Here is a 27,697-nt window from a genome sequence, read left to right as displayed (position 1 = left end):
AGGTAGAAGAGAGTCACACAAGTGCAAATTATTGCATTAACACAATGGAACCACCTAAAGGTTGGGACATCTTTTGCTGTTTTCCTGCCCTAGGTGCCTTCTTATGAAGAAAGACATACTGCGTAATTCAACCTCAGAGCGTGTTGCTTAAATCCTTAAGTGACCTAATCATCAGGTTACCCTCCCTAAACAGGTCTCCCTCACTGATTTAATTGACTGGACCTAATTATAGAACTTCACATTTTTCCTAGGTGCATTTCATTTTGAGTTTATACCATCATGATCTTTTAAACTCTCTTTTTAATGTTTATTTTATTTTTGAGAGAGACAGAGCGTGAGGAGGGGAGGTGCAGAAAGAGAGAGGGAGACAGAATCTGAAGCAGGTTCTCTCTGAGCTGTCAGCACAGAGTCTGATGCGGGGCTCAAACCCACAAACTGTGAGATCATGATCTGAGCTGAAGTCCGATGCTTAGCTGACTGAGCCACCCAGGTGCCCATCATGATCTTTTAAAATATATCCTGTCATTCACATAATCAGAATTAATACTATTAATATGTCATGATATTATGGTTGTTTTTTTTTAATTGAAATTGTGTTGAGGAAATTCTAGATTCACGTTCAGTTTTAAGAAATAATATAGGGATTGGGGCACCTGGGTAGCTCAGTCAGTTGAGTGTCAGACTCTTGATTTCGGCTCAGGTCATGATCTCACAGTCGTGAGGTGGAGCCTGTGTTGGGCTCTGCACTGACAACTCGGCCTACTTTGGATTTTCTCTCTTCCTCTAGCTCTGCCCCTCCCCCGCTCACGTGAGAATGCACACATGTGTTCTCTCTCTCTCTCAAAATAAATAAATAAACTTAAAAAAAAAAAAAGAAATAATACAGGGACCCCAGTTTCCCCCAGTGGTATTTTGGAGAACGGTAGAATAATATCACAACCAGTATGTTGACATCATTGATACAATTCTGTCTTGTTCTGATTTCTCCAGTTTTACTTGTACACATTAGTTTATGTGTGTGTGGACAAGTGTGTGTATACGTTTGTGTGTTTGCAACCAGAATCAGCATACTGAACAGTTCAGACATCACAATGATACCTCCTGTTGCCTTTTTATAACTATACCCACCTCCCTCTTACCACCCTCACTTCCCCACTGTTTCTAACCTCCGGCAACCACTAATCTGTTCTCCATTTCTAAAATTTTATAATTTCAAAATGTTATATAAATAGAATCATACAGTATGTAACTTTTTGGGATTGGCTTTTTTTATTCAGCAAAGTTCCCTGGAGATTCCTAAGTTGTTTTGTGTGTCACTAATTGGTTCCTTTTAGTATTCCATGGATGGATATTCTATAATTTGTTTAACCATTCAGCTCTTGAAGGACATATAGGTCGATTCCAGTTTGTCTATGGACATTGTGTATAGATCTTTTGTGATAGACGTTTTAATTTCTTTGGGATAAATGCCCAAGAGTACAATTGCTGGGTTGTATAGTAATTATAAGTTTAGTTTTACAAGAAACTGCTAATGTATTTTCCAGAATGGCAAATACCATTTTACATTACCACCAGCAATATATGAGTGATCCACTTTCTCTGCATCCTCACCAGGATTTGGTTTTGTCTTTTTTTTTTTTTTTAATTATTTATTTTATTTTAGCCATCTGGATAACTGTGTGTGGCTATTTCATTGTGGTTTTAACTTGCATTTTCCTAATAGCAAATGGTGTTGAACATCTGTTCATGTACATATTTTCCATCTGTATGTTCTCTTCAGTGACATGTCTCTTCATGTCTTTTTCCCATTTTCTAATTATTGTTTGCTTTTCTACTGTTGATTTTTAATAGTTCTTTACATGTTCTAGACATGAGTCCTTTGTGAGATAGGTAGTTTTCTAATATTTTCTCCCATTCTGTAGCTTGTCTCCTCCTTCTCTTAATAGGTTCTTTTGCAGAGCAAAAGATTTTAATCTTGGGGCCTGGGTGGCTCAGTTGGTTAAGTGTCTGACTTTAACTCAAGTCATGATCTCACAGTTTGTGAGTTCGTGCCCTGCATTGGGCTCTCTGCTGTCAGCACAGAGCCTGCTTCAGATCCTCTCTCCCCAACCCTGCTCCCTGCCCTGCCTCTCTCCTGCTCATTCTTGCTGTCTTGCTCTCAAAATCAGTCAATAAATAAATAAACAAAAAAAAAAGATTTTAATTTTGATGATGCTCAGTTATAAATTTTTCCTTTTATGAGTCTAGTTTTTGGTGTCAAGAGTAAGAACTCTTTGCCTAGCCCTGAAAATTATCTCCTTTGTTTTTTCTTAAAAGTTTTAGAGTTTACATTTTACATTCAGTCTATCCTTTTTTTTGAGAGAGTGCATGTACATGCGTGTGTGAGAGGGGGAGGGGCAGAGGGAGAGGGAGAGGAAAATCTTCAACAGGCTCCAATCCCAGCACAGAGCCCTACGAGGTTCAATCTCATCATCTGTGAGATCATGACCTGAGCCGAAATCAAGAGTCTGATGCCCAAACAACTGAGCCACCCAGGTACCCCTCTATAGTCCATCTGAGTTCATTTTAAAATAAGGTGCAGGGTTTAGGTTGAGATGTATTATTATTTGCCTTGCAGATGTCCTATTGCTTTAGTATTATTTGTTGAAATGGCTATTCATCTTCTATTGAATTACTTTTGTGCCTTTGCCAAAAATCAGTTGAGTATATCTGTGTGGGTCTATTTCTGGGATCTCTATTTTGTTTCATTGGTCTATGTGTCTTTTTTTTTTTTTTTTTTTTTTTTTTTTGGCCAATACCACACAATCTCAATTACTATAAGTCTTGAAATTGGGTAGATTTATTCCTCTCATTTTATTCTTCTTCAAAATTGTTTTCTTATACATTTGAGATAAAGCTTATCTATATCTACAAAATCCTTGATGGGTTTTGATAGGAATTACATTAAATCTGTATATGAACTTGGGGAAAATTACCATTTTAATTATGTTGAATTGTCCAGTCCATTAACACAGTATGTGTCTCCATTTATTTAGTTTGGCCTTGAAATCCTTGACCAGCATTGTGGAGTTTTCTCTCTACAGATCCTAGATATGTTCTATACCTAAGATTTATTACTATTTCATTTTTTTGAGTGATTGTAAATAGCATTTTTAATTTTGGTATATAAATGTTCATTGCTAATATATAGAAATACAATTAATTTTTTATGTTTATCTTGTATCCTATAATAATACTTGTTGAACTCAGTTATTAGTTGTAAGAGGTTTTTGTTTTTGTTTTTGAAGATTCTGTGGGATCTTCTCTTAAGATTTTATTTTATTTTATTTTTTTCAAGTGAATTTATTTTGAGAGAGAGAGAGTGCACAAGTGGGGGAGGGACAGATTGAGAGAGAGAGAGAAAGAGAATCCCAAGCAGGCTTGGTAGTGTCAGCACAGAGCCCAGTGTGGGGCTTGAAGCCACAAACTGCAAGATCATGACCTGAGCCCAAGTCAGATGCTTAACCAACTGAGTCACCAAGGCGCCCCTTTATTTTTTTAAAGTATTCTCTACACCCAATGTGGGGCTCACCCTCACAATCCTGAGATCAAGAGTCGCATGCTCTACTGACTGATCCAGCCAGACACCCTCATTCCATGGGAATTTCTACATAGCCTATCATGTCATCTGCAAACAGGGAGAGTTTTATTACTTCCTTTCCAATCTGTAATGCCTTTTACTTCTTTTGTTTGATTCATGACAGTTGCTAGAACTTTCAGTATTATGTTGAATAAAAGTGGTGATTTCAACTACATGGTTGGAACTCGAGGGTATTATGCTAAGTGAAATTAGTCAGAGAAAGACAAATATCATATGACTTCACTCATATGAAGACTTTAAGACACAGAAAAGATGAGCATAAGGGAAGGGAAGCAAAAATAGTATAAAAACAGGGAGGGGGACAAAACATAAGAGGCTCTTAAATATGGAGAACAAACAAAGGATTACTAGAGGGGTTGAGGACGGGAGGATGAGCTAAATGGGTAAGGGGCATTAAGGAATCTACTCCTGAAATCGTTATTGCACCATATGCTAACTAACTTGGATGTAAATTAAAAAAAAAAAGTGGTGAGAATGAACATCCTTGCCTTGTTCTTGATTTTAGGGGGAAAACATTGAAGTCTTTCACCATTAAGTAAGGTATTATGAGTAGGTTTTTTGTAGATGGTCTTTATCAAATTGAGATAACTCCCTGCTGTTCTTTTTTTTTTTTAAACGTTTTTAAATTTATTTTTGAGAGAGAGAGAGACAGAGCATGAGTGGGGGAGGGGCAGAGAAAGAGGAAGACACAGAAGCCTAAGCAGCCTCCAGGCTCTAAGCTGACAGCACAGAGCCTGACGTGGGGCTTGAACTCACGAACTGCAAGATTATGACTTGAGATCATGACTTGAGCCAAAGTTGAATGATTGAGCCACCCAGGCGCCCCTTCTTGCTGTTCTTAACATGAAGAGAGACGTCTTCTTTGTAAAATCATGAATGAGTGTTAGATATTATAAGTACTTTTTCTGTGTCAATTGATATGACTGTAGGATTTTTCTTCTTTAGCTTTTTGATATGGTGGATTACATTAATTGATTTTCAAATGTTGAACTAGCCTTGCGTACCTGGAATAAATTCCACTTTGTCATGGTGTATAATCTTTTTTATACATTATTGAGTTGGGATTGCTAGTATTTTGTTCAAGATTTTTGCATCTAAGTGCATGAGATATATTGTTCTGTTGGTTTTTGTTTTTGTTTTTAAAATATATTACTATCTTTGATTTTGGTTTCAGGGTAATACTGGCTTCATAAAATAAGTTGGAAAGTTCTTTTATTTTGTGGGAAAAGGTTGTATAAAATTGGTGTTAATTAAAAAAAAAATTTGGTAGTGTTCTCCAGGGAAACCATTGCCTGGAGATTTCAGTTTTGAGAGTCTTAAAGTTATGAATTATAGCTGTATATTTACATAGCTATGTGATACCCATATATCTGACTAGAGAAATATTTTGAATACTTTAGCAGAGGAAGGATGTCAGAGAGAATCATGCCCCACCCTCTTGTGCCACCCCACTGCAGCTGGCTCTTTTCCTTTTCACCCCTGGGGTGATTGCAAAATTGAGTGGGGAGGGTAAGAGGCCTTCCTGTGGGTACCCCAGGTGTTTCCTTGTAGGGCGGGTCGTGGATGCCAAGAGTAGGATGGAGGTGTATCACTGGGGTCCTACATTAGAGAAGCAAGGGCATCAGCCCCCCATCCCCTCATGGTCACAGGGCTTGATAATGAACAACAGGTGCCAATCTGGACACAGGCACAGAGATGAAAAGGCCCCTGGTGAGGGCCCCAGTTCCCCCCACACTGTGCTACTGATGTTATCACTGTGGTTGTAACAGCAAAGGGAGGCAGGTGTTAGGGACTAAAAGAGAGCTGTGTCAAAGTGGGAGGAGAAGAACCACAGCAGAAGATCCAGACTGCACCCTTGGCTGCATGCAGGGATGAATCCCAGGACTGCCCACCTCCTTAGGAGTGCAGCTTCAGTTTCACAGGTCTCTTTGATTCTGTGTGAAAACCATAGACCCACTGTGTGCACACCCTGGGCACACCACACACCTGTGTGAGCAGATGATTGTGTCCCAGCTGCCTCAGGGGCCTGCAGTCTGCCTGGAGTGGAGTCTACCATCTGGCTTGGTGCCCTTCTGGATTGGACTCCTTCCACAGCAGACCTGAGCCTGTATTTCCCAGCTGGCAGCTGACTCCCCATTTGATTTTTGGGGGATGTGAAGGGATGTGCTTTGGTACCTGAGTGGCAATAGTGGAAGGAGGTAATGAGAAAGGGGCCGGAACCTGCATGGGTTTAGTCACATGGTCAGTGGCAGAGTCAAGGCCTGCATCTAGGTGGATCTGACATAAGAGTTGTAAATAATGTGCTTTAGTTTTCTCATTTATACAGTGGAGAAACCAATGGTCCTTACTTCACAGTATGATCATGAGGATTAAGTGAGATAATCATGTAACAATGTAACACATGGCCTAGATAGAACATGGTAAGTGCTTAATAATATCAGCCATTATTATTGCTAATGTTAATATGCCATTTATCACCAAAGGCAGAATTACAATGACGATAGCAACAATTTAGCATTAATGCAAGTATGATAAAATTAGAATTGTTTCAGTTTTATTAACATGTGAGGCCTTTCATTAGATACTAATTTGAAGCTGTGACATTCCCCTGATATGAGTTCAAGTGTCAGCCTGTCTAACTACCTCAATCCCAGATGGAGTGGCCATCCTGCCTGCCCCTCAGAACCTCTCTGTACAATCAACCAACATGAAGCATCTCTTGACGTGGAGCCCAGTGACGGTGCCTGGAGAAATAATATACTATTTCGTCGAGTACCAGGGGTGAGTTTGATTTGTTTTGTTTTGTTTTTAATTTTTCTCCCTTAAAGAGTAGTTGATTCCTGGAGATACAGTCGTCATGCCAGAGCTGAAGGAGGCTTGGTGAGCCCAGGGATAGATTATTTTCCACGATCTGCCTCCTCTGTTTGCATGGGCATTGGGACAGTTGAAGAAGCAAGGGAAATTGTGCTGTAGATTTTACAGTGAGCTCTCTGGGAATACAAGTGTGTATAAACACATTCTGGTAGAGCTTCTTTTCAACAGTGAGCCAACTGTCCAATGCTAAAGAAAATCTTAAGAAATGAGTTTGGCTCTGACTTGAGGTGGATAAATCATTGGAGTCACAGATCTTTTGGAGGTGGGGGAGGCCTCAGTTTTCCTGACTATGATCTTGCCTGTAGGAGCCAAAACAAATCATGATCCTAAAGATTAGCAGGACCTGGGGTTAGGCAGGATCTACTCTTCTTCAGGTGCCCAGGCTCTGAGAGCTCTTGAGAAGAGACAGGGACACAGAAGGCTCTCAATATGTTTCATTAACAGTAAATACACACTGAACACCTATGTGTGTAGACATTTCTCTAGGCTCAAGGGTACAGATGACAAAATTTCTAGGTATAGGGAGCTTCCATTTAGAAGAGGAGACAGACAGTAAAATGGTAAAGAATCAAATACACTAGGTCTACACTGTCCAGTGTGGTAGCACTAGACACAGATTGCTACTTAAATTTAAATCAGTTAAAATCACATTAAAGCATCTGTTTTTCAGTCATATGAGTCACATCGCAAGTTCTTAATAGCCACATGTGACTAGTGACTACCATATTGAACAACACCGATATGGAAAATGTTCTATCGGGCCACACTGCTCTAGGCGGTTTCAGATATGTTTAAGCCGGTATCTGAAGGACAGGAGGAGCATTGTGAACAGCAGGGATGGAACATTTGAGCCACAGTGAACAGGTAGTCACAGGTCCTAAGGTAATAAGAGCTCAGCATGGGAGGAATGGCAAGGAGGCCAGTGTAGAGGGAACATCATGTTTAGGGGCAGAGAAGGCCAGAGAGTGTTGCAGGTCCCAGGGAAGAGTTTGGATTCTGTTCTAAGTGCTTTGGAAGCCATTAAGAAGAGAAATGTCATGATCTGTTGAGTGATGAATGGTTTGAAGAACACCAGAAGTGGAAGCTGAGTCAGGAGACCACAGCAAAGCCAGGGATGAAAGTAGCCAAGATTCAGGGGGTGCTGTGGAGATGGAGAGGCCAGGACAGATTGGGGTTTATGCCTAGGTTTCCCTTGTCCCGTGATAAAAGGAGTAAGAAAGTATGGATGGTGGGTGAAGGAGGTGGATGGAGGAACTGGAGAAAGGAGCAAATGCTTCTTTTGCTGATCCATAAAAAGCAGGTCAATGAGGCAGTTACTTGCACCCATCATTGAGCCTAGGTAGAAGGGGCTGGTATGACACGATGTCCTCTTCTCCTTGGCCAGAGAGTACGAGAGCCTGTACATGAGCCACGTCTGGATCCCCAGCAGCTGGTGCTCACCCACCAAAGGTCCTGAGTGTGACATCACTGATGACATCACTGCCACTGTGCCATACAATCTCCGTGTCAGGGCCACCCAGGGCTCACAGACCTCAGCCTGGAGCACTCTGAAGCCTCCCTTCAATCGAAATTCAAGTAAGGCACTTCTCTTCTTACTCCCCCATCCCCATTGGCCTCCCCTTCAGGAACCAAATTCACTGAGAGTTTCAGAATTCTTGTTAGCATCAAATTAGCCTTGAACACAAACAGTCCTAACTGGTCCATTTATTTATTTGTTGTAAATGTTTATTTTTATTGAGAGAGAGAGAGTGGGTGTGCATGTGTGGGTGGAGGAGGGGCCAGAGAGAGAGGGAGAAAGAGAATCTTAAGCTGATAGCCAAGAGGCCGATGCAGGGCTCCATCATGACCTGAGATGACATCGAGAGTCAGATGCTTAACCGACTGAGCCACCCAGATGCCCCCTAACTGGTCCATTAAAAAAAATCTCAACCGCTAAAATAAATAGATAAATAAATAAATAAATAAATAAATAAATAAAAATTGCCACTGCTTCCCACATGCCCTCTCATTTTGGAAGAGACTTTGGAAGTCATTCCTGGCTGTCTCTGTCAGGGTCTGCAGGTGGTGGGGAACATGGAAGGATTGGGTAGAAATCGGAACATGAGGGAGGCCAAGGTAGAAGGGGCTGAGGAAGGTGAAGACAGATGTGAAGGGGAAATTGGCCCTCTAGAGTCAGAGTGGTATGATTCAAATCCTAGCTCAGCCACTTGATAGCTGGCTCCCTGCCTTCTCACCCATAAGAAGGGCAACAGTTTGCCTCACTGGGTAGTTGTGGGGACCATATAAGGTGTACTATGTAAGTGTTCTGGGCAGTGCTGTCCTATCATAGCACTCAGCTACTGGTAAGTGTTATTATTATTATTACCTCGGGGATGCCCAGAGTCGAGAGCCAGAGAGCCAAGGAGGGAAGAGGTGGGGGCAGGAGTGAGACCCCCAGAATGGGATATCAATAGGAATTTTGGTGCAAAATGTGGGCTTCTCTGCCCAGGCCTCTTTCCCCAGGCACTGAGAGCAGATACCGTGGGGGCAGTGGGATCCCAGTATGAGGCACTGGCGGAGGCTGAGGGTCACTGGAGGGTGCAGTGCCCAGGCAGCACCCAGCACCACCTCTCTCCAGCTCCTAGAATCCTGGGACTATAGCCAAGACCATCGCTGGGGACTGGCAGCTATTGTTGGAAAGGAAGGCATAGGTCAGATGGAGATAAGAAAATGCTTATAAAACTATGTGGGCAATGGTGTGCAGTAACAACTTGTGCTTGAGAAGCCCTGTGTAAACAGGAAAAGGTCTTACTGCAGGAGCAGCTGAGGAACAGGAAGGAGCCTCTATACCTGCACCAGAAGGTAGAAGATGTCATCCTCTGTGATCGCTGCGTAGGTGGAGTTAGCTACAGATTTAGGATGGAATCATGACTCCGAAAGGGGTATTAAATCTGTTCTTTTGCCTTTGAAAAGGGCCACCCTAACTTCTCCCCAGGCATGTGAAAAATCTTGTTTTAAGGCTCTTCTGAAAAAGCTCTCTTACTCTTAAGGGGAAGCCTTATTTAAAAAAATTTTTTTTCATTGATTATTTTTGAGAAAGAGAGACAGACAGTCAGAATGTGAGCGGGGGAGGGGAAGAAAGAGAGAGGGAGACACAGAAGCAGAAGCAGACTCCAGGCTGTGAGCTCTCAGCACAGAGCCTGACGCAGGGCCCAAACCTATGAACGGTGAGATCATGACTTGAACTGAAGTTGGATGCTTAACCGACTAAGCCACCCAGGCGCCCCAGTTAAGGGGAAGCCTTGTTGAGAGTAGAGGTTCTTAACCTTGATTGCACATTCCAGTCACAGCAGAGCTTTAGAACCACATGTCTGGGGCCCATCCCCAGAGAGTCTGATTTAAATAATCAGTGTGCATTTTGTTCACTGGGAGTTTGTAACTTCCTCAGGTTGTTCTCATATATAGCTAGTTTTGAGATCAACTCATACAGAGACTAAATATCCCCACACAAGAGTCTAGAAATATGGAAAGGCATGGTCTCAAATTCCGGCCACTAACTATGTAATTCTGGGCAAGTCATATAACTTCTCTGACTTCTCAATTACGTCACCTGTACCACCTTCCTAAGCTTGCTGGATGGATGAAATGACTTAAGTATGTAGAATGTACAGGACAGAGGTTCCTGCCCCAACACTGTCAAAAAATTCTCCTCTGAACTGAAATGACTTTAGGTCATTTTCTCTAATTCTATTCTCAATAAATTTGGAGAAGAGAGGATCCAATATTAATCATTTTTACTTAAAACTGAAGCTTCTGAACTGGTTATGTTTTGCAGTTGGTCCCTGACTTCCCGGTTCTCCTGTCCACTATCCAGGCAGCTCTTCAAATGCCAGGAAATGCTTTGCTCTCCAAAAACTCCCTCTAGGAACTGCCTTTCCTCTGAGTATCCACTGACCTCAGTGCAGGGGGATTTAGCCCAGAACACACACCACTGTACTTCCCAAGCCAAAGCCAACCATTGGGGTGGCCCTTCTGGTCATGCAGTGTCTAGATTTGATAGGCAAGTATGGACCCGTCATCAGTGGCCAGGGACAGGAGGCTGCCTATGTGCACCCTTCTGTCCTCGGTCTGCTGATGGGTAAGAATCCACAGGGGCTGCTCCTGCCCTGTTTGGGATCCAGCCATATGAAAGATGGGAGTTTGTGCTTAAGCTGTAATTTCTGGAGTTGATTACTGGAATTTGTAAAGCCCTCTGACTTTCCAGCATCCCCAGTAAGAATACGAGATGAAGAATTCTTGGACCAAGAATAGAATGGCCAACCCGTCCACAGGTTGCTGATTTCCTGATGCTTAAAGGCATCAGCAGCCAATATATATCACTGATTTATTTGAGTTACAGTGATACACATGTCCCTGCCGGGTATGTTCATTCCAGGGGGGCAAAGAATGGACCCAACTGTTCAGTATGGAACTGAATTCATGCAGGTGTTTGGCAAGCATTATGAAATAGCATCTGCTCACTTAGATGAGTCAAGGTGAGGAGAAATTTCTGCCAAAAAAGTAAAAAGAAGAACATGGATTATAAAATTTTAAAACAGAGGGGTGACTGGGTGGCTCAGTTGGTTAAGCGTCCGACTTCAGCTCAGGTCATGAACTCATTGTTTGTGAGTTCGAACCCTGTTTTGGGCTCTGTGCTGACAGCTCAGAGCCTGGAGCCTGCTTCGGATTTTGTATCTTCTTCTTTCTCTGTTCCTCCCCCGCTCACACTCTGTCTCTTTCTCTCTCTCTCTAAAAAGTAAATAAAGATTTAAAAAAATAAAATTTTAAAACAGAAAGAAGTGTTTATCTGAGTACTGAGTCACTTTTCTTGAGTATGTATGCCTCCAAAGAACAGAGCAGAGGACTTTATTATGGTCAAGGAGAAGAGTGAAAAAGAGAATTATAGTAAGTCTTTGTCATTAAAAAATTTTATTTTGCTCATTATTCAAAAAGCATTTACTGAGCACCTGCTAAGTACAAGAGAGTATTGGTATACAGAGGTCCCCCTAATTTGCAGGGGATGTATTCCAAGCCCCCCAGTGGATGCCTGAAACTGAGAATAGTATCAAATTCTATGTATACTATGTTTTTTCCTATATGTGCATACTTATGGTAAAGTTTAATTTTTAAATTAGGCACAGTAAGAGATTAATAGCAATAACTAATAACAGAAGAACAATTACAACAATATGCTGTAATAAAAGTTCTGTGAATGGGGTCTCTCCTCTCTTAAAGCACCTTAATGTGCCATACTGGCCCTCCTTCTTCTTGTAGTGATATGAGATGGTATAATGCCTAAGGGATGAGATGGAATGAGGTGCATGACATGGACACTGTGACGTAGCGTTAACTACTGACCTTCTCATTGTATATCAAAAGGAGAATCATCTGCTTCCCTCCCCACCACAAGTACCTGAAACCATGGCAAGCAAAATCTCAGACACGGCAGATGATGGTACAGTTTCTGCGTGCTGGGAAGTGACATCACAGCCCTCCCTTCCCTACAACCCTAGCATGTTTCTACTGATGACTTGGTTCTGGTCTTTCAGGACAGAAATCAGTCCTGTCTGGGGCTGGCTCTGATTCTCCCCCTGTCTTGCCAACAGCCATCCTTACCCCGCCTGGGATGGATGTCACCAAGGACGGCTTCCATCTGGTTATTAAGCTGGAAGACCTGGGGTCCCAGTTTGAGTTCCTTGTGGCTTACTGGAGGAGGGAGCCTGGTGCCAAGGTGAGACTTCCGGCCTTGGCCTTGGAGTCGGGCCTCAGGGATGGAGTCACAGACCTCTGAGAGGTGGGCGAGGAAAGCCAGCCCCTAAAGTGCTCACTGTCTGGGGGTGGCCTGAGCATGAACAGGCCTAGGTGGAGGATGGGAAAGGAGAGATGGGAGTAGACTGACAATCCTAGAGCCTCCTCTTGAAAGAATTGCTTTGGTCCACCCCACGCTTTGGCTTGGAGCCTTCTCGGGCCAGATTTGTTGAGGTGTGAGGGTTGCCTCTTTGCCCTAAACTCTAACATGGTACGATCCATAATATCTTTCAGTGCCTTTCTCATTCCTCATCAGCCTGTCTCCTCAGCCATTCTCCCTAAAGTATGTTTAGGTACAGCAGACCAGAGTGTTCTAGATTATATAGATGATTTAAAAAGCATATGAGACTGGCACAATCCTCTTAAGGGCGTGTATCTGGGTAGGGTGCAGAAGTTGGGGCAGAGAGCCAGGAACTGGCTTGTGAATAAACCTGTCTAATTAGTGGCCAGTTGGCCACCCAGAATGCCTAGATGGGGCACTGCCCCATCATACTGTGGGATAGTTGCTGCAGACTGGGTTGGGTGGGATGTTGGCACTCCCAGAGTGAATGGCCAAGCAAACAGAAACGGCAGAAGGGCTAGAGCTCGAGTGGGAACTAAGGGATAGCCAGACCCACCAGAGACCCCACCCAAGATGACTTACAAAGGCTACTGTAGGCAGCATGAGGGAAACAGCCTTCATTATAAATCTGGATAGGAGGCAGCAGAGAGCTTTCACAGAATCTATGAACAGAGCTGTCCGAGGGTGCCCCTGACCTCACAGCAGTATCTGGGGGGCCAGGCACATGCCCTACCATCTACTCAACAGGGGCTGTAATTTGGGTATTTTCCCCTGAAAAGTGACATGTGTAGGTGGGGGAGGCAAAACAATAGTTTCCAGTATTTACTTGTGCTGGGTCAGGGCCCAGTGGTAGGACATGGCATTGCCAGCCAGGCAGAGGGAGTAGTATGGGGATAGATCAGGGCCTAGGCAGGAGGGAGCATGCAGCTCCCTCAGATTCTTTGGGATGGAGCCCATTCCCCACCCTTGGAAACTGGCAGGGCCAGTGCTGAGAGAGGAGCATGTACTCTGAGTCATTGGGGCTTGGCCCAGACAAGCCTCTACAGGTACAAATGTGGAGCACAGGCCTCACCAGGTGGGTGGAGGTAGAGGGGTATACAGATGGGTGGACAGATGGGTAAATAGATGGATGGGTGAGGAAGCATATCCTACTGGCTCCATTGCTCTTGTGAACTGATCACTTTGGCTACCCTGGCCATGCCAAGTCCCCCGGCTCAGTCAGATTTCTGAACTTGAAGTGTTTGCACAAATGTTACCCTGTCAGAAAGAACTTCCCTAACTACTCTGTTTAGTCCCTTCTCATAATTATACCTCCTTGCCCTACTTCCTTTTTCTTCACAGCTCTATCACCACCTGCCATGTGGCCTATAATTGTCTCTGTCCCCCATGTAAGCTCCATGAGTGCAGGGACTTTATTTTGTTCAATGCTATGTCTCTGTGCCTACAATAGTACCTGGCACATAGTAGGTACTTAATAAATACATGAGAATGAATGAATGAATAAATGAGAGGGAACATTTTATATGCATCTCAGAAAGGAAATATCTAGAACTTTACTTCCTTGGCTCTTCTTGCCTTGTCCTGTCCTGCTTCCCTCAGGGTGTAACTGTTTTCTGGTCTCCTAAAGGAACATGTCAAAGTGGTGAGGAGCAGGGGCATTCCGGTGCACCTGGAAACCATGGAACCAGGGGCTGCCTACTGTGTGAAGGTCCAGACATTCGTGAAGGCCATCGGGAGACACAGCCCTTTCAGCCAGACAGAATGTGTCAAGGTGCAAGGTACGGATGGCTTGCCTGTTTCCTGGAGTCCTACATAGGTGAAGGCCCCTCCTGGTGGATGCTGGGTTGTCTGCTGGGTTCCTTTAGTTCTGAGTTTGCCCTAGGTTTCACTGACCTGCCCCCGAGCTGGGTGGGTTTCTGTGGTGAAAGTGTACTTTCCTGTAATTCTCTTGGAAGCAAGATTTCACCTTGGGGCTTGTTGGGGTCACTTGAGCAGCTGTCTAGAACACTTTCCTCCTGAAAGCTCCCTAGGCCTGAGGCCAGATGTTGCAAGCACTTGTGAACCAGGGTGGGCTGAGGGTGCCAGAGAGGTATGAGAGTCAGACCTTGCAAGGAGGCACCCCACTGTATATCACCGCTACTTTCAGCTGGAAGGGACTTGATGGAAAGTCTACAGAATCCTCTGTTTTGACCTAACTTTTTTTCCCTTGACTTTTTTATAGTCTAAAACTTACAGTGTTAAAAAAAAATCCTTTGAAAAGAAACAAAACAATACCCCATATCCCACGATTCTGCCACTCAAGCACCACGAATGACATTTTTGTGTAACATTTTCATCTTTAAATAATTATTTTAAAAATTTAGTACTTTCATATGATTCAAAAAATATAAGATACATGTGGAAACTCTCCTTTCTACTTCTCTTCCCCATCCTTGCAATTCCAGCCCCTTCCCTATAGGTATTCATTTCTTGTATACCCTTCTAAAGACTTTTAAATACATATACAAGTAAATGAAAATCAAAACCACACTCAGATATCACCTCACTCCAGTCAGAGTGGCCAAAATGAACAAATCAGGAGACTATAGATGCTGGCGAGGATGTGGAGAAACGGGAACCCTCTTGCACTGTTGGTGGGAATGCAAACTGGTGCAGCCACTCTGGAAAACAGTGTGGAGGTTCCTCAAAAAATTAAAAATAGACCTACCCTATGACCCAGCAATAGCACTGCTAGGAATTTACCCAAGGGATATAGGAGTACTGATGCATAGGGGCACTTGTACCCCAATGTTTATAGCAGCACTCTCAACAATAGCCAAATTATGTAAAGAACCTAAATGTCCATGAACTGATGAATGGATAAAGAAATTGTGGTTTATATACACAATGGAGTACTACGTGGCCATGAGAAAGAATGAAATATGGCCCTTTGTAGCAACATGGATGGAACTGGAAAGTGTTATGCTAAGTGAAATAAGCCATACAGAGAAAGACAGATACCATATGGTTTCACTCTTATGTGGATCCTGAGAAACTTACCAGAAACCCATGGGGGAGGGGAAGGAAAAAAAAAAAGAGGTTAGAGTGGAAGAGAGCCAAAGCATAAGAGACTCTTAAAAACTGAGAACAAACTGAGGGTTTATGGTGGGTGGGAGGGAGGGGAGGGTGGGTGATGGGTATTGAGGAGGGCACCTTTTGGGATGAGCACTGGGTGTTGTATGGAAACCAATTTGACAATAAACTTCATATATTGAAAAAAAATACATATACAAGTAAATGAGAATATATATATATATATATATATATATATATATATATATCCCTTTATTTTAGCACAAATGGTAGCATACTTGATGCACTGTTCTGGATCTTGTCTTTTTCACATTATATATCTTATAGATTTTTCCATATCAATAAAGAACTTTTTTGTCCTTCTTTTTTTTTTACAATATTTTTTTTCAACATTTTTATTTATTTTTGGGACAGAGAGAGACAGAGCATGAACGGGGGAGGGGCAGAGAGAGAGGGAGACACAGAATCGGAAACAGGCTCCAGGCTCCTAGCCATCAGCCCAGAGCCTGACGCGGGGCTTGAACTCATGGGCCGCGAGATCGTGACCTGGCTGAAGTCGGACGCTTAACCAACTGCGCCACCCAGGCGCCCCTTTTTCGTCCTTCTTTACAGCCTCACAGTATATAGTTGTGTGTATATGTGACTAATTTAACTAGTCCTTCATTGATGGACATTTAGGTTTTTTTCCCAATATTTTTCTCTTCTAGCCAATGCTTTAATTAATTACATCATACACAGATCAGCTTGCTGGTGTGTGTATATTTGAAGGATGAATTCCTGGAAGTAGAGCTGCTTGGTCAGAGGCATCCATATTTGAGTTTTGACCACTGTTCCCAAACTGCTCTGCATGGTGGTATGATCATTCCACCATTGTCCATGTGTAGACACTTGTGCACACACTCTGTGCTCGCTTTACACAGATATAACATTCATAACATTTTCCACGTGGATTTCCTGGTTACTATTTTATGCTACTTTTTTTTTTTTATTTTTTTTTTCAACGTTTATTTATTTTTGGGACAGAGAGAGACAGAGCATGAACGGGGGAGGGGCAGAGAGAGAGGGAGACACAGAATCGGAAACAGGCTCCAGGCTCTGAGCCATCAGCCCAGAGCCTGATGCGGGGCTCGAACTCACGGACCGCGAGATCGTGACCTGGCTGAAGTCGGACGCTTAACCGACTGCGCCACCCAGGCGCCCCTATACTACTTTTTAAAATCATGTAAGTCAAGTTTGGTGAAGAATCCAAATAACAAAGAAGTGTATAAAGTGAGAGGTACATGTTCTCCATTCTCCCCCACACCATTCAGGTTTCCTTTGGCAAGTTTGATGTTGAATCTTCCAGTCATTGTGTGATGCCAATACTATAGGCAAAAATGGGACTGTACTGTGCTTACCATTCTGTACCTTACTTGTCTTCACTTAGAAGTGTATTGTGAACATCTTTTCACATCAGTACATGTGGACAGGCCTCAGTTTTTAAAGATTATTTATTTATTTTGAGAGAGAGAGTGAGCACAAGCAAAGGAGGGACAGAGAAAGGCTCTGCATCAGTGCAGAGCCCGATGTGTGGCTCGAACTCATGAACTGTGAGATCATGACCTGAGCCGAGATCAAGAGTTGGACACTTAATCGACTGAGCCACCCAGGCATCCGGACCTACCTCATTTTTAAAGAAGATGTATAATAAGTGAATTAATCAATGTGCCAAAATATATATAACAATATATATAATATATATGATATTATAATGCATATTATATATTCTGTGCTTTCCAGTCTTGCCATTAGAAATCAGGCTGTAGTGAACAAATTTGTGTATATCCCAATTCCCATTTTAATAGCTGAATTCCTAAGCTACCATGCCAATGTCACATAATATATTAACTTGTCTCCTATTTTGGGGTATTTAGATCTATTTCTGTGTTTTAGGTGATTTCCATTTGCTTTTGATGATGATGTTCATTGATTGATTGATTGATTCATTCATTCAGTGACTACTTACTGAGCATTGACTATGTGCCCAATACTGGCCTAGTCACTGGGATACAGCAGGGAAGCCCCTGCCCTCACGGGAGCTTATTCTCTAGTTGGGGAGACGGGCTACAAACAAGTAAACAAATGAGATAGTTTCACTTGGTGGTATGTGCTATGAACAAAACACACCAGAGCATACATGGAGGTGGTGGGAGGTGCGGAGGGAGACTGGTTATGGGGTTGTTTGCCCCAGTCCAGATGTCGCCACGAACCGCTTTCTGCGTATAATTGTTTCCTTCCTTGAAATTATTTTTTGGAATCCACTCAGAGGAGTAAATGAAAGAGTATGAACATTCGTTTATTTCTTGATGTGTACTGCCGAAGTATTTTACAAAATCACTGAAACAGAGCACAGTGCCCCTAGCCATATACCTGATACCACAGCCTTCTCTGTGGCCTCGCTGGCTGTGCCACCCTTCACACCATGGGTGAGGGGTCTGACCTAGAGGGGCCCAGTGAGTTGCTCCACGTCACGCGGAACAGAAAGGTGGGAACATAACCGATCACCCCTTCTGCATCTGCAGATGCTCACACTTGGCACTTTCTGATGCATGTACTGAGCATGCTCAGTACAATGACTCTGGGCTTCGGAGCCAGCCCTAGCTGTGTGACCGGGGGTAAGTCACTTAACGATAGCAGGGGCTCGATATATCGTAGTTATAACGTGACTGTTTTCTGAGGTCAGTATTTCCCTCCATAATGTAAGTCAATGCCAAGAGCAAATTGTGAAACACATTTTGTTTTCAGTTACCACCAGCTCCCTTCTGTGCTGTTCTCTCTCGGCACCTCCCCCTCATCCTGCCGGTGTCCTGGCACTCTGCCTTCCTCCCGGCAGCTGCGCCGAGGTACGTGTTAACACAGCTAGTGGCCTAACACATGATGCTCCTCCCTTTCCCTTCCCAAGAAAAAGATTTTAATCTTCCCTGGGGCTTTCTGAAAACAACGCCTTAATCTGGATTCTAAGAAAAATGGTTTTAATGGTGGTAATTTTAGTCACTAAGGCAGACGTCAAATCTCAGGATGTTGGCATCTGCCGTCCTGGCCGATGTGCAAAGCCAACTCCAGGAAAAAGCGAGGGAGGCCAGGGTGGGGGACTTCACCTTCTCTGTTGTCTCCTAAGCCTGTTCTTATCTTTTCATTTCCAGGAGAGACCCTCCCCCTGGCGCTGGCCCTGTTTGGGTTTGTTGGCTTCATGCTGATCCTCGTGGTTGTGCCCCTTTCCATCTGGAAAATGGGCCGGCTGCTCCGGCACTCCTGTTGTCCCGTGGTGGTGCTTCCCGACACCTTGGTAATGATATTCTTTTTTCCTTTCAGCATGACGCTTACCAGATGGAGTTTGATGAGTCTGGCATGGGCACACATTCTGTGGCTTTACAAGCATTTGCACAAAGAGGAGAGAAGAGGATTTATAGGAATTCACTTCTTTTTTTAAAATGTTTATTTATTTTCAAGAGAGAGAGCATGCAAGAGTGGGGGTAGGCAGAGAGAGAGAGGGGTACAGAGGATCTGAGCTCTGTGCTGACAGCAGAGAGCCCGATGTGGGGCTCGAACTCACAAACTGTGAGATCATGACCTGAGTGGAAGTCGGACACTTAACCAACTGAGCCACCCAGGTGAATTAGAATTCACTTCTAATTAGAGGGGCTGAGAGAGAACCTTCTTCTCTGGGGAGTGGTGGCCTTCCTCAGGCTCCCATCAGGCCACTGCTTCCTGCCCTCAGGACCTGGCACAGCCAATAGAGCAGGTGTGTTACACCATTCAGGATGCTCGGCATTTCAAGAGTCACGCACAATCTTACACTTCTGTACTGACCTGCGAGCATTCTTGGTCCCTTGCCATAATTAAAACAGCAGCTACATCCATTCATGTTCCAACCCAACATATTCAACTCATATGCCAAGAGCCTCATTGGTTCTCAGGGCATAGTGCATGTGTGTGAAGCATGGACCATGCTTTGCCTTTGGCTGGGGGCTGGGGGACAGTCTGGACCTGGCCAGAGACTACCCATGGTTAGGGGTCCCCACCTGTTTTCTCATCTCCTTGCCAAGGCAGGTTTGAGTCTCCAATGGGGGTAGGTCCTATGCCCATGCCAGGGTGGGAGGAAAGCAAAAGCAGGCCTCCAGTATTTCCCTATGTGCCATTTTGCTAACTCCTGTGCCCCCCATGCCACCTAGACCTTGACACTTAAAGCAGCACAAAACAAAACAAAGCAACAACAAACAAAAACAAACCCATCCCTGTCACCTCAGGGATTTCTCACAGATCTCTCCTGGCAGGAGGGAGTTAGCAGTCAGCTTCTCAGAGGCAACTAGAATCACAAGTGCCTATGGTTCTTCATTAGCCTGGAGTCACTCTGGAAGGAGTTACTCTTATGATATCTGCATGACCCTGCGAGCACAGGCCGTGCTCTCCCTGCACGTGGAAGTAATCCTCCCTGTGACCCAGTCTCTACCACACCCTCCACCCTGTCATCCTAACACCAGCTCTTTCTCTTTCTAGCGCTTCTATGTAGACCTAACTTTAGCTGACACTAGTGCAGAGTTAAGTGCCAGACACTGTTCTAAGTCTTTAAATATATTGACTCATTTCATTTTCCCTTTTCCATCATTGCTTACCAATGTGCGTTGCATCAGCGCCCCACCAGCCCACTCTGAATGACTAAATGGTTCACTGCCAAACAGGAAGGCACCATGGTATAGCAAACACAGGGGGGCAGGGCCGGCCTATTCCCCTTCAGCAAGAACCCTAGGGGCTCAAAGTTGTGGGACCATTAAAGGATGTGTATTCTGGGGGTGCCTGGGTGCTGCAGTCGGGTAAGCGTCTGACTCTTCATCTCAGCTCAGGTCATGATCTCACAGTTCCTGAGCACAAGCCCCGCATCAGGTCTCTGCAGGAATGGTGTGGAGCCTGCTTGGGATTCTGTCTCTCCTTCTCTCTGACCCTCCCCCTGCTCGTGCTCGTTCATTCTCTCTCTGTCCCTCTCTCTCAAAAAAATAAAGATGTGTCTTCTGCAGTTGTTGGAGTAGTGTTTTATAAATATCAATTGGGTCAAAATATTTTATCATACTGTTCAGATATTTTGGTATAGTTCTATTAGTTATTGAGAGTGAGACAACAAAATCTCCAACTAGGAGAGTAGATGTGTCTATGTTTGTCAATTTTTCCCTCATGTATTTTGATGCTCTGTTTTGGGTGCATGTATGTTTATAATTGTCATGTCTTCCTTAATAATTGAGACTTTTAGGGGCACCTGGGTGGCTCAGTCGGTTAAGTATCTGACTTAGGCTCAGGTCATGGTCTCATGGTTCGTGGGTTTGAACCCTGCATTGGGCTCTGTGCTGACAACTCAGAGCCTGGAGCCTGCTTCGGATTCTATGTCTCCCTCTCTCTCTGCCCCTTCCCTGCCCATGCTCTGTCTCTGTCTCAAAAATAAATTTTAAAAAGTATATAAACAATAATTGAGACTTTTATTATCATAAAGTGTCCTGCTTTATCTCTGGCAATATTCCTTATCCTGATATCAGTATAACTCTTTGTTATTTACTGTTTGAACAGCCTATCTTCTATCCATTTGACTTTATACTTATCCATATCCTCATATTTAAAGTGTGTCTCTTGTAGCAGCATATATTGGTCTTAAAATTTTATTTTTTTAATAAATCCATTCCAATAATCTCTGCCATTTAGCTGGAATGTTCAGTCCATTAACACTGAACTCTGGTCCTCTCACCATCTAACTTTTGTGTTTGCATCCATATCTGTCACTGTTCATGGCACCAAGAGAGACTTGCCCTCCGTCGGGGAACTGTAAAAAATGTGAAACTCACCCAGTGATGTTATCTTCTTTCAAGTGTCAACTGTTCATTGCTCTCCAGTGACCTAAGGAAGTTGATTTTATATTTTGATCAGTTGTTTTTTTTAAGTTTATGTATCTTGAGAGAGACAGAGGCAACATGAGTGAGGGAGGGGCAGAGGAACAGGGAGAATCCCAAGTAGGCCCTGTGCTGTGAGTGCAGAGCCTGATGCAAGGCTTGAATCCATGAAACCATGAGGTCATAACCTGAGCCGAAACCAAGAGTCAGATGCTTAACTGACTGAGCTATTGAGATGCCCCATGTTTTGACCAATTTTTAAAGTTGTTATCTGTAGGAGGATTGGTCTGATCAGTGCTCCTCCACCATAAGTGGAGTGAAAGAGAAGGTCCTGGACCAATCCAAAATGATAACGGTAGGATAGCATCCCTGTCTGAGGGAGGTCATAGCTCTTCTTTTCCACATGTGGTAAAAAATTTAGCCTTCCTCGGCTGGACTCCATCAAACCATCTTTTGTGGTTTTCCTCTCAACTCTGTTACTCATGCTCACCCTCTACTCACAGGGTATTCCATTCCTAACACTCTCTCTCATTTTTCTTCTTCCAGTCTACATTCAGCAGCCCAGCAGAGGTCCCTCCTTACTGCAGGATGAGGGACATAGGATCCTTCCAAGACCCAAAGTGAATGACAGAGCAAAGGGCCAGGAAAGAACCATGTAAAGGGTCAATTGCTTATAGAATTTCAGGTACACAGGAAGAGCCCTCAAATGGCAAGAAGTCCTAGGAATTCTAATGCATTAAGAGCCACACTCTAGGAGTGCCTGGGTGGCTCAGTTGGTTAAGTGACTGACTTTGGCTTGGGTCATGATCTCACAGTCTGTGAGTTTGAACCCTACGTTGGGTTCTGTGCTGTCAGTTCAGAGCCTGGAGCCTACTTTGGATCCTGTGTCTCCCTCTCTCTCTGCCCCTCCCCTACTCACGCTCTGTCTCTCAAAAAAAAAAAAAAAAGAAAAGAAAAAAAGAAAAGAATAAATGTTAAAAAAATTTTTTTTAAAAATAGTGTTTGGAGAAAACCAAACAACTTTAGAGGAGACCAGAAATAAGGATATTCTATGAGAATATGACCACTTTTATCCATGGGAGATAGATACCACTATCCTTGCCTACCTTTCCCTTCTCTGTTCTTAACCATCCTCCCTACATCATTCTGGTGTCTGTTCCTGTGCACATTCCTTTCCATAAGGCTTTTAATTATTATTCTTTTTCTCCCTAGATGTTTTCAGTGAACAATTTCTCTGAGTATATGTATATTTCCCATAGTGCTGTATGAGAGCTCAATCACTAGTGTTCATTAAATCCCAAACAGATTCTGGAGCTGTATGTCACCACCACCCTCTCTCCTACCGCAGCCTTGACTTTAGTACAGCCTAGCTGTACTTCAACATTTGCCTTAGTGATAATCTTCTAAAGTACTAACAAGCAACTTCCAGCCATCTTTGCAAAACCCACACATCTTTCTAATCAAACTTTGGAAAATTACCAAGTGGAAATCCCTGACAATTCTTCAAAAAGCCCTATGGAGTTTGTAAGTGTTTAATTTATCTGTTTGGATTAAACACTTCATGTCTACATCTATAATTTCACAGTTGGTGATGGTTGAATTCTAAAATACACCATTAAGATTTTCTTTCCATTCAAATTTATATCAACAAGTAACAGTCTAAAACAAAAATATATATGCAAAGAGAATTATATCAAGAATGCTCAGGGGCACCTGGGTGGCTCAGTGGGTTGAACGTCTGACTTTGGCTCAGGTCATGATCTCAGAGCTCATGAGTTCAAGCCCCATGTCAGGCTCTGTGCTGACAGCTCAGAACCTGGAGCCTGCTTTAGATTCTATATCTCCCTTTCTCTCTGCCTCTCCCCCACTCACACTCTGTCTCTCTCAAAATAAATAAATATTAAAAAAATTTTAAAAATGGGGTGCCTGGGTGGCTTAGTCGGTTAAGCGTCCAACTTTAGCTCAGGTCATGATCTCACAGTTTGTGGGTTCGAGCCCCACGTCAGGCTCTGTGCTGACAGCTCAGAGCCTGAAGCCTGTTTTGGATCCTGTGTCTCCCTCTCTCTCTCTGCCCCTCCCCTGCTCATGCTCTGTTTCTCTCTCTCTCAAAAATAAATAAACATTAAAAATTTTTTAAAAGAAATAAAAAAAAAGAATGCTCAGTGTATAGTCCCTATTTTAAAGTATTATTTCTTTTCCTTGTCTTTCATCCATAATTGCTTCATAGGGATGGAGACTTTGGTGCGAAAGAGTCTTCCTTTCCTTTCTGTGACTGACTTTATTCTTTCTCTTCTTGCTGTCCCATTCCACAGGAATATGGGTATGCATAAAGGTGGCCCCAAGGTAGTCATTCTTCAGTGGGCCATCCCAAGTTTGGCTTAGTGTGCTTTGTAGAAAGTGGAGTTTATGTGTTCAGATGTCTCTGGGGCCCAGACAGGTACAAAAAAAAAAAAAAAAAAAAAAAGAAAAAAAAAGTGCACTGCAGTGAACATAATTCGACAGAGAGAGATGGTGGGGACCATGGCAAACATGTCCTCAGCTAAAGAAGGCAGCTGTTTTTCAGCTCTGGCATGTTTTTGCTGAGAGGGAATGTGAACCAGCGCTACTGGATCTCCAAGTTTTAAATGAGGAACCAGAACTCTAAATGTTTATGGGAAATCAGATTTTTAAATGTGGAAAACTAATCCAGATTAAAAAACAAATCAACTGAGCCTTGCTTGAAAGTCTGTTCTAGCCTACAGGATGAGAGTTTCATACCTTCTGAACTTCTGAGATTGTGGTGTTTTACTTTCATGTTCTAGAACTACACTTTCCAACATGGTGGCCGCAATCCATGTGTGACTATTAAGCCCTTGAAATGGGGCTAGTCCAAATTGAGATGTACTGTAAATATAAAATATGTAATAGACTTTGAAAACTCATTTCATTAATATTTTTATATAGATCATAAATTAATATTTTATTTTAAAAAGAACGTACATTATTAACATTAATTTCACCTGTTCATTTTTTACTTTTTAAAATGTGCCACTAGAGAATTTTAAGGTGTCTATATAGCTCAAATTATGTTTCCATTGGACAGTGCTGCTCTAGAGTTAATAATCAAATGTAATCCCTGCAGATTTAGGTAGCTAGTATCCTAAGGATCTGACTGGACCAGCAGCAGGAAATTGGTGGTGGGCTCCACACAGCACTCCCCCCTCGGTGAACCCTGTACGTTGTCCTTCCCCGTTGCATGCCTGTGAACACTAGGACTGAGCCCTGCAGCCGCCTCTTTGCAAACAAGGATCAAGGGCACCTGGCTCCCTAAAGCTGATTTCTCCTGGGCACTGAGGTGGAGGAACCCCTTGCTTACTTGCTGTGCCCATGTGCTCCTCCTTGGAGTGATGACAGGAAGGGTCGTGGGAGACAACTGTAGAAGAACCTAGTGAATTTGGTGGAGCAGTGGGGAGAGTCCCTCTGAAATGCTGACACCTGCACTTTTACAGCCAGTTAGGAATACGTTTTGGAGCGCTGGGAGAAGATGGTAGCAACACGAATATGAGTGGGAAGGGACTCCCATTTATGGAGCACCCCCTCTGGACTGGGCACCCTGCCACATGCTGTATGTCGAGCATCTCACAAGGTCATTATTTTCAGAGCTCTCTGGTGGAAGGAGGTTAGACTTTTTGACCAGAATTACATTCTGGGCTTTCGTGGGGCAGTGTCCCAGAGAGATGAGCACGGACACAGCCGGGCCCCAAGAGATCTGCTGGTCTGTGAACTGGAAGATGATCTCAGTAAATATTGGAAACCCCTGATCCCAGGGTTAAAATTATCTTTGGGTTTTTTTTTTTCCTGCTTGAAAGTTAATTAATCAAATAGCTGAGATTTCTGCAATATTCTCTATGATTGTGACTACTACTTTATTGCTACGATAATGTAGCAGTAGTATAATATTCTACCATAATGAATATTATGACATGATAATGAATATTAATGAAAATTATTTTTTCAGAAAATAACCAATTCACCCCAGAAGTTAATCAGCTGCAGGAGGGAAGAGGTGGAAGCCTGTGCCACTGCTATGCTGTCTTCGGAGGAACCCTTCAGGACCTGGATCTAGGCAGGCTTTGGAAGGGCCCAGTTGAAACTGAGAAGCTGGTTGGCATGGCACAGAAATAAGGAAGGGAAAGGCTGTGGATCAGTTTTCCTCCATGGACAAAGGACAAGAAAAGCAAGAAGAGCCTGCTGGGTCCATGTCTAGAAGCGACTGTCAGAAGCAGAGTGGTTTGGTAGACAGAGCACTGAGTTGGGGTGAGAAGACGTGGCCTCTTAGAACTGGATCTGTCTGCCATTCACTGACCGAATGACCTGGAGAAAGTGACTTGAAATGGGGGAATTCACTATACAACCGTTAAACCACTATATATATATGTATATGTATATCCAGCACTTGCAGAACTTTGGGAAGCTGGCAACACTGTACCTTGTGATTGTTTCACCTTCTCTGCAGAATATAACAAGAGTATAACAAGAATGATAAAAACTCTTCACAACGGCTGGCTTGGAGATCCCACTTTCCTAGAGGAAACCTTGAAGAGGAAAGGAAGGATGGGCACAGCAGTGTTGACTTCGCTTCCAGCCAAATGCCTGTGCGGAGGTGAATGGCTCAGCCAGCTCTACAATACATGACCTAGAGGGAGGCCCCAGGCCCATGGAAAATGGGATGCTGTGGATTCATGAGATACTGTAAAGAGTAAATAATGTGTGCATACTAAAGGCAGGCAAAATGTACGTGTACGAGGAGAGGAGAATGCAGGAGGATGTCAATAATGTGTGATGTTTGCTGTGTTCCCTTTACCTGTAGAGTTGTTAAAGTATAGAATTAAAAATAAAAAAGGGTCACCTTGGTAATCTTTTTGGCTTCTTCCAAAAAAGTGGTCTTTGGGGTTCTAGCTACATTATCGACCTTGTGTCCAGAGAGGCTCCTGAAGACCACCGTTGGTCATGAGTTGTGGGGGTGACCTCAGGTAGGGGATGGGACAGGGAAGGAGAGCAGACAGCTTCTGGCTTCGTGAGAACCCTGACTGATGCAGCCGGCCACAGCTTTACCTGGTCAGGGTGATCCTGGATCTTCCTGGAGGCCTTGCTCTACAGGAAATCCCTTTGGGTACCTCTCCTGCCTAAGACAGCTTCACTCAAGGTGTCCTCAGCCCCTTCCAGCATGTTCATCCATGACTCACCTCTGGAAGCCTCTTCCTGCCCTTCTCCCTACCAGGCGAGGAAAAGAGTCAGGGTTAGAGAAGGAATAAAGAGGGAAGTTTCTTGAGAAGTAAAATGTTTGATGGGCAAGACCTGTGCCTCCCTTCTTAGCCCCCGCCCCCTCCCAGCTTTGGAGCCTCAGAGCTGGTTTGTCTCCATGCCAAATTCTTGGGCGCCTTCCAGCCAGCCCAGAGGTGGGGACAATCTAACTGTTTCAACCAGATAGTTTCCCCTACAAGATAGAGGTCTACAACCCCCTCTCCACCCGGTGGGGTCTCAAGTAGCCAGAGGTGGACTCTCCAGAAAGATGACATTACAGAAGATCTTTTCCTTTGTACCATTTATATGCTTCTGTGTTGTTTGATTCTTTCATGAAGAGTATGTGTTGATTTTATATTTAGCCTAAATTGGAGACATATTTTCAGTTTGTAAAAATAAAGGCCATCTTACTCTACTGGTCATCACTCTCCCTCCTCCTGCTTCCACCCTGGGGCTGCTGTCCCTCTGTCACCTGTCCAGGACTAGAATCCAGAAATCACCTAAGATTTCCCTCTGCTTGAGTCCCTCTCACAATTTGTCCCAGTGTGTATCCATTCCTGCTGGCACGTATATGTATAGAGAATTTTCTCCCGATTATTCTGTTGTCTTTCCAGTTCCCAAACATGCACCCCCTGAGGTCATTGCAATCATGCACTAGACATTGAGCTAGTCCCCAATAGGAGAGGGCTTGCCTCCTCTGTAGCTGGTCATTCCCTCTCCCCTGGAGTGCTTATATCCTGACTCCTGAGGCCTCCTCTCCTCCCCTCCGATCCATTTACCCCCATCACCTGGTTCTTTGAACTGTGACACTTTAAGGAGTGAAAAGAGGGGCACCTGGCTGGCTGAGTTGGTAGAGCCTGCGACTCTTGATCTCTGTGCTGTAAGTTTGAGCCCTGCATTGGGTATAGAGATTACTTAAAAATAAAAAAAAATCTTTGGGCCTGCCTGTGTGGCTCAGTGGGTTGAGCAACAGACTCTTGATTTCAGCTCCAATCATGATCCCATGGTCATGGAATCAAGTGCTGCATTGGG

The 27,697-nt window shown here is 43.7% G+C and overlaps 1 protein-coding gene across 7 annotated transcripts in view; it reads left to right on the top strand.

Annotated features, from left to right (window-relative positions):
• IL20RB (interleukin 20 receptor subunit beta) overlaps positions 1-27,085 on the top strand; it is a 34,391-nt gene extending 7,306 nt beyond the window's left edge. The window contains exons 2-8 of one of the 7 annotated variants that reach the window (XR_002144870.3): positions 6,295-6,421; positions 7,899-8,089; positions 12,139-12,263; positions 14,029-14,179; positions 18,258-18,355; positions 18,656-18,798; positions 25,380-27,085. Coding sequence is in view for 4 of the 7 variants with exons in the window: in XM_006936381.4 (XP_006936443.2) it covers positions 6,295-6,421; positions 7,899-8,089; positions 12,139-12,263; positions 14,029-14,179; positions 18,656-18,798; positions 25,380-25,487 (845 nt within the window). In the remaining 3 variants the exon portion in view is untranslated. Of the gene's footprint in view, positions 1-4,822; positions 6,061-6,221; positions 6,422-7,898; positions 8,090-12,138; positions 12,264-14,028; positions 14,180-18,034; positions 18,236-18,257; positions 18,356-18,655; positions 18,799-22,687; positions 22,907-25,379 lie in introns of those variants that run through there. The other 6 variants (XR_002144868.2, XR_002745432.2, XM_045037559.1 and 3 more) reach the window with 6 other exon arrangements.
• The last annotated feature ends 612 nt before the right edge of the window (positions 27,086-27,697 follow it).

Source organism: Felis catus, chromosome C2 (genome assembly GCF_018350175.1).
Source record: "Felis catus isolate Fca126 chromosome C2, F.catus_Fca126_mat1.0, whole genome shotgun sequence".
NCBI lineage: Eukaryota > Metazoa > Chordata > Mammalia > Carnivora > Felidae > Felis > Felis catus.
The sequence above is the reverse complement of the archived record's forward strand: the minus strand, read 5'-3'. Positions and strand labels throughout refer to the sequence as shown.